The sequence below is a fragment of the Asparagus officinalis genome, chromosome 10 (genome assembly GCF_001876935.1).
Source record: "Asparagus officinalis chromosome 10, Aspof.V1, whole genome shotgun sequence".
Classification (NCBI taxonomy): domain Eukaryota; kingdom Viridiplantae; phylum Streptophyta; class Magnoliopsida; order Asparagales; family Asparagaceae; genus Asparagus; species Asparagus officinalis.
The window spans coordinates 43,406,440-43,414,161 of record NC_033803.1 but is presented as its reverse complement, the minus strand read 5'-3'; the positions used below and the strand labels follow the sequence as shown (position 1 = coordinate 43,414,161).

The 7,722-nt window shown below is 42.3% G+C and overlaps 1 protein-coding gene across 1 annotated transcript; it reads left to right on the top strand.

Moving 5' to 3' along the window:
- Positions 296-1,885, top strand: LOC109826682. The gene is made up of 4 exons (XM_020393703.1): positions 296-449; positions 528-776; positions 853-1,002; positions 1,084-1,885. The coding sequence occupies exons 1-4, from the start codon at positions 296-298 to the stop codon at positions 1,824-1,826; spliced, it is 1,296 nt and encodes a 431-aa protein (XP_020249292.1). The 3' UTR covers positions 1,827-1,885.

Sequence of the window (7,722 nt, the reverse complement as noted above, 5' to 3'; positions counted from 1 at the left end):
ACCTCACCAACTGCCGACACAGGTACAGATGTTTTCTCATTTGGGGGGCATTTCCGGAAGATAAGTGAATCGGAACGTGTTCCTCTCCTACTAACTTGTGCGCTTTATCTTCTTTTAGTTAAACTAAAGGAGGTGAGTGCAGATAATAGCGCTGCTGACCCCGCAATTGTTATTGAAGGTAACCTTATTTTGTTTGCTTTGATTCTTTCATATTTCTTGCATATATGTTGACGGATTCTTCTGCTTAATAGACCTTCCTGTCAACGAACCGAAAGACATAGAACTTACCCATGATATGGGTATCGGAGATTTCGATGAGCGAGACTTCGATCTTGACATTTCTGAAGATGTACACCAAGAGATCTCCGATATACTATCAACTCTGGTTCCATCCGCTACTGCAGGACCAACTACTCGAGTTGATTCAGCTGAAGTAGATGCATCAAAAGGTATACTCTTTTAGACTCCAGTTTTCAACTGCACTTTCATCTGTTATTGTTCTTGAAGGACTGAAATAAAAATTTTAGACGTAGGACCAACTAACGAAGTTGATGCGTCTACCGTCATCGGTGAATGTGATCAACCTGAAGGTCTGGGTTTCTTACTTCTGGTAAGTCCCCCAGCTGAAGTTGAACCACCAGCCACTGCTCCTCCAACTTCTGCTATTATCGAAGCTGGACCTGTTGTGCCTTTCACTCCGATTCCAGTGGATCATGAAGTAGGAGGGTCGAATGTTACGGTAGAAGAGCAACCTCCTGCTACCTCAGCTCAACTTGGTACGTCTTATCTAATTGTGCTTCCCAGTTAGATTAATACTTGCGGAGTGTTTATTCATTCTTTTCTCATTGACAGAACATGCTCCTCAAGATCTTGGCGACTTAGACCCGAAGTCGTCAAGAATTGTAATTGAACAACAGCTTGACGTAATGAATCCACCGCCCAGCATTACCTCTACACAAACTTCGGATGTCGTGGAGCAGGTCTCAGCCTCGACAAGTCAAGGTAATCACACTTTGAATTTGGGATAATTCTACTCATTACCGTATGCGAACGTGTATATTTTATATCTATTTCTCCTTGCAGATCTTTCTTCATCATTGTCCGATTGCATTCGAGCTTTATTGGCAGATGAAGATCCGGACAAAATTGCCCTTTGCATTGACATCCAAAGCTTCATTCTTTTCTTAAACGCCATGGTTGATCGGATTCTCCTTAAAGGTTCACCATTTGAACTTTTCCAGAAGTCTCTCGATCATCATGTGTCAGGAATTAAAGAACAGGGGTGCGCCGAATTGTCTAACTCTCTTGAAGCTTATTTGGTTGATCTTAAACAACACATCAAGCAGTTGCAGAATTTCCGAGCTAATGGCGCGTCTTCTTACATCACTTCCGAAATGGACCTGAGGCTACAAGCATGGCGTGATTCTCAGAAATCTGTTGAATCCGAACTTCAAATACTGAAGACTCGTATTAATCAACTTCGGGTAAGCGCCTCCAAGAAGACACAAATCAAGGCAGATCTATATCGTAACTTGGAATCGCGTCGGGCAGTGGTAGCCGAATTAGAAAAGAGACTTGCTGAAGCTAGAGAAGCTTGTGAAGTTTTAGAGTCTGATCTGGCGGAAGTAACTCAAGCTGAAGTGAGTACATTACGGCAACTGAATCTTCAAGACAAAATTTTTGCTGACAAGGAACAAGAAGCCGCCAAAATCCGCAGCATCGATGAAAGGAAATTTAAAGCCAATCTGATACCTGAGCTCGAACTGGCTTATGCGACAAGGCTTTCCCAATTAGAAGATGAACTCCGCCACTATAAATTATTGTAATTTTAAGAACATACATTTATTTTTTATGCTGTTTTATTTGAACTCTTTTGGTTAATACAGTGAACTTTCTTGTTTATTGAGATTTTATTATGACTACTCATTCTTGTTTAGAGTAAATAATCATAATATTTATAGGATTTTTGGCAAATCCTCAGCCATCAACGGATTTGATATGCCTTTACCGATTACCGTTTGAATCGGGCTAGTATGTGAATTATCTAAGTCCGTTTCACATATAACGTTGCGCTAAAAGAATTAAACTCTTTTAGACTTTGAACTATCATATTGAATATGTAGGCTACATGTGTTAGATGTAGGCTTATCTCTAATAAGGGATAGAGATAACTTCCCCCATGTGTGAACAACATGGATTTTGGAATGAGAGTAGGTTATATTTCCTATACAGGAAAATGAACCCGAAATTGGAGAGAAACAGAATTATATATTCCATTTCTCAATCTCTTGTTTGTTGGTAGAGATAAACCCTGAATCGGAGAGGAAGAATTTTATATTCTATCTCCTTGTCTCTTGTTTGTTGGTAGAGATAAACCCAGAATCGGAGAGGAAGAATTTTATATTCTATCTCCTGGTCTCTTGTTTGTTGGTAGAGATGAACCCAGAATCGGAGAGGAAGAATTTTATATTCTATCTCCTGGTCTCTTGTTTGTTGGTAGAGATAAACCCAGAATTGGAGAGGAAGAATTTTATATTCTATCTCCTGGTCTCTTGTTTGTTGGTAGAGATAAACCCAGAATTGGAGAAGAAGAATTTTATATTCTATCTCCTGGTCTCTTGTTTGTTGGTAGAGATAAACCCAGAATCGGAGAGGAAGAATTTTATATTCTATCTCCTGATCTCTTGTTTGTTGGTAGAGATAAACCCAAAATCGGAGAGGAAGAATTTTATATTCTATCTCCTGGTCTCTTGTTTGTTGGTAGAGATAAACCCAGAATCGGAGAGGAAGAATTTTATATTCTATCTCCTGGTCTCTTGTTTGTTGGTAGAGATAAACCCAGAATTGGAGAAGAAGAATTTTATATTCTATCTCCCGGTCTCTTGTTTGTTGGTAGAGATAAACCCAGAATCGGAGAGGAAGAATTTTATATTCTATCTCCTGGTACAAAGGAAATTTAAATTGGGATTTCTATTCAGAGAATCTGAATAAGGTTTGATCAATTGAGATTGGAAGCAATCCTAACTTTTATAGGTTTGATTGCGCAAATCGAAGGTGGACCTCTTGTTCATGGAAGGAATCAAGAGGGGATTTTGGCTTTGGTCATAACTGTTTAAAGGTTTGACCAAGATGGGAATTTGAGACGATCCTAACTGTTTAAAGGTTTGATCGTTCAATTTGTGGACCTCTCGTTCATGGAACGAATCGAGAGGGGATTTTGGCTTTGGTCCTAACTGTTTAAAGGTTTGACCAAGATGGGAATTTGAGACGATCCTAACTGTTTAAAGGTTTGATCGTTCAATTTGTGGACCTCTCGTTCATGGAACGAATCGAGAGGGGATTTTGGCTTTGGTCCTAACTGTTTAAAGGTTTGACCAAGATGGGAATTTGAGACGATCCTAACTGTTTAAAGGTTTGATCGTTCAATTTGTGGACCTCTCGTTCATGGAACGAATCGAGAGGGGATTTTGGCTTTGGTCCTAACTGTTTAAAGGTTTGACCAAGATGGGAATTTGAGACGATCCTAACTGTTTAAAGGTTTGATCGTTCAATTTGTGGACCTCTCGTTCATGGAACGAATCGAGAGGGGATTTTGGCTTTGGTCCTAACTGTTTAAAGGTTTGACCAAGATGGGAATTTGAGACGATCCTAACTGTTTAAAGGTTTGATCGTTCAATTTGTGGACCTCTCGTTCATGGAACGAATCGAGAGGGGATTTTGGCTTTGGTCCTAACTGTTTAAAGGTTTGACCAAGATGGGAATTTGAGACGATCCTAACTGTTTAAAGGTTTGATCGTTCAATTTGTGGACCTCTCGTTCATGGAACGAATCGAGAGGGGATTTTGGCTTTGGTCCTAACTGTTTAAAGGTTTGACCAAGATGGGAATTTGAGACGATCCTAACTGTTTAAAGGTTTGATCGTTCAATTTGTGGACCTCTCGTTCATGGAACGAATCGAGAGGGGATTTTGGCTTTGGTCCTAACTGTTTAAAGGTTTGACCAAGATGGGAATTTGAGACGATCCTAACTGTTTAAAGGTTTGATCGTTCAATTTGTGGACCTCTCGTTCATGGAACGAATCGAGAGGGGATTTTGGCTTTGGTCCTAACTGTTTAAAGGTTTGACCAAGATGGGATCCTGACTTCAGGGAACCCTCGCCCCTCCCACCTGCCATTCTCAAACAACTGTAGTAGGGGAACAGAGCGGTCTGTGGTGTTAGGTACCGACATCATATCCGAACGATGAAGGACGAACCAAGCCATCAAATAAGTGTACGGAAGCTCCATCTTAATAGTAGGAATCTGAGCCGGCGATTCACTCTCTTTCCGTGTAAAAGCACTAGAAATCTGTTGAAGCCCTCGATGAATGTTAGCCACCATCACCGGAAGAAGCGAAAGTTCCTTTTTGTAGGCGAGCTTTCCTTTTTGTAGGCAAGTTGAACCGCTGGGTAGAGCACTTCCAATGGCAAAGTGTCACCGGACTGATACTGGACCACGTATTTCTTTAACCAGATAGCGAGGTAACCGGCGAGAAGGGTCATCGGCCGAATCGGTGCGGTCGCATGCCATAAGAATGATTTAAACTTGGTCCTTGCAGGAAAGCCACCCTCAGGACTGCTAATGGTATAGGAATGAGCGTCAATCTTCTTCAGTAGACTATTAACCCCTGTAGGAGTGAGTGGTGCCAGCTCACAAATAGCCTCGCCAGAATTGCTCTCTAGATTTCTGAACAAATAAGACGCGAACTGCTTCAGGCTCACATGTGATTTAGTCCTCTTCGCTAAAGGCTCAGACTGCGCCAAAGCAATATGATAGTGACATGTGAGATCCCATAAAGTCTCATAGCGGTTGGGCATGTGATCCTTCAGCTGACTCAATTCATGGTTGGAAGGAAAGTACTCCTGATATAACATCTGACCCATAGGCAAACCAGAAATCTTGTGCATCTCATGGAGAGCCAAGCCCAACTCTCCGTGCCTAGTCAGAAAAGTGTTCGAATCCGGGTTATAGAGCTCACCTCTCCGTGCCTAGTCAGAAAAGTGTTCGAATCCGGGTTATAGAGCTCACACAAAGCAAAGAAATGCTTAGCGCTGACAGGTAAGCCATACATGGTGGAACAAATAGCTGCATATAGACCACAAGCGTGCAACTCCTCGCTCAATCGGCTTAAGACGTATTTTGTCGTGCGAGCCCACCAAAGCTTGTCTACAGAATGGACCCAGCCATAAAATCTATGACGCGTCGCAGGCATCTCCCGTCCTAAGTCAGCGAGGCGATTCCTCAAAGTAGAAGCAGAGGCAAGAAACTCATTACGCGGCGGTGCATCTAGTCCCGGTACTCCAGGACGCAATCCAATGATATGATTCCTACTCGAACCAGGAGCTGCCTGATGAGTGATATAGCCACAGTGAATGCTCTCGTGCTCCTCCGTCAAGCGCCACGACATCTCCCGTGTTACAGCCTGACGCCTGAGCTTAGTCAACGAATGGTGTCGAGGAATCTTCGGCAAATATATGAAACCACCGCTATTCTTATGAAGCCACTGCTCGGCGTCAATAAACACTGCATCCGGATCTCTAACAGAGTCGCCAAATAAAAAACCAGTCTTCCTGAGAGACTGAACAGAACTGGCATCCTTCACGAAAGGCGCATCTGTAATCAACTGTCGAAGAGCTCGATGTCCACCTTCCTTCACCACTTGGGCAACCTCTGTCGACGTGCCCAGAACAAACTGAAGAGTAAGTGGAATGGGTGAAAAATCATCGGACGTCGAATAATACTCGTCACGACGTCCGTTCACCGCATGAGATGAAAATGCTCCGGAAGGATACTCCACTGAAAACAAGCAATTAAACGTTTGTTAATTCCAGTTATAAAAGGAAATTGAACTCATCTTACAAATGGGTAAGATAGAGTCATTGCCTTATAAAGGGTGAGACGATTTGGCCACATTGTGCATTCATAAGATAGGGTATATCGACAATATATCCCTGCCTTATAAAACACAATGCAACTTCAAATCGCCCCCTTTATTTTGAGAATGGTTTTGACCAAGCAAAACCTATCTTTAAAGCGTCGATCCTCACCAAGGAGAATCAAGACTCTTCCCGATTGCCTCACCAAGGAGAACAACGTGGGGGAAAAATGACTATTTTGCAAATTTCTAAAAAAAAAGGACTAATTTGTAAATTTCCAAATATGCCAAAAATAACTCACCAGCGTACGAGGGAGGCACGCCATCAGCCGACGCAGCAGGAGATTGACCTCTCGGGGTATACGACATGATGGTCTACAAAATAAATTAGGGGATCAGATCCAGAAAAAAAATTTCCCTTTTTTATCTCCAAATTCTACCCCCTGGAAGATGAGCTCGAGGTGCCAAATCATAATCATAACCCTCACATGCGATCCCACAAATTCATAAATTGAATTAAGCATGAAATATGCTAAAATTATGGAGGATATACCTAAAAGAAAGCTCAAGGATCCGACAAAAATTAGATATTGAAAGAGGCTCGAACCACGTGCTCGAGGGGCCTGAGAGAAATTTTTATATGGAGATTTTTGAGGGATTTTTCAGTCTAAGATCCAAAGGAAGGCTAGATCTAAGACAAATATGAAGATTTGAAGGAGAACGGATGCTCGAGGGAAGAGAAAATCCAAAAAGAGGGGATAGAGGTGGCCGGTCCTAGGAGGAGGAAAAGAAAGAGGAAAAGAACCTCTTTTATAGTGTGAACCAGCCTTGAACCAGACCGGACCAGGTTGAACCAGACCAGACCAGTCCAAATCAGTTCAAAAGAGGCTGAACCAGACCAAACCAGACTGAACCAGACTAGACCAGAATGAACCAGTCTGAACCAATTTTGAACCAGTCCTGAACCAGCCTTGAACCAGGTTGAACCAGTCTTGAACCAGGTTGAACCAGTTTGAACCAGATTTGAACCAGAATTCAAATTAAAGCTGAACCGAGCATCGAAACGACTTCAAATCGGCCGAGGGTTCAATCCTTTGCTTATTCTTTCCTCTCCCACACATTCGAAAGGGGCAGAAGATTTTTTGAGCCTAATTACAACCTTTTTTGGCTCATTATTAGACCGGTTCAGCTCATTATCAGGCCGGTTCAGCTTATTCGGGCACGAAAAATACTCCAATAAGGTATATGAGTATAAACTGTTCCCTATTTTTGGTTGAGAAGTTCCTGGAGAATATTTTTCTAAAAATATTCTTAAGGATAACTCAACAACACTACACCAGACAACGCGTCGCATATATGGACTCAACGCCAACAATCGATGGTCAGTTCTATGTTGAACCAACAAGCACGGGCTAAAGATCAGAAAATCAGGAATCGACTTCAAGTTCAGAATTCAGACAACGGTCAGACAATAAATGCAGCACCGGAACCCTTACAGACATTCGACAAAACACCGAATAGCCTGAAGGATTGAAGGAATCAAGAACAGAAGCCATTCCAAGGTCCCGTTACACCGACTGAAGGTTGGGACAATCATATCCAAAGTATTCCAGACTCTTCTATAAAAGAACGAGGCTGAAATACTTTGGAGGGGGTATCTGTAGGCGTATAAAACTACCTATAGGTCCCTGAACACAGCTCGGCACGGTGATTCGACAAACTAACGAACCATCGGGTGACGTATCTAAACACGAGCGTTAGTCCACAACACCGAAGTCAAGTGATACGAAACGAAGCGGATTAACGAGG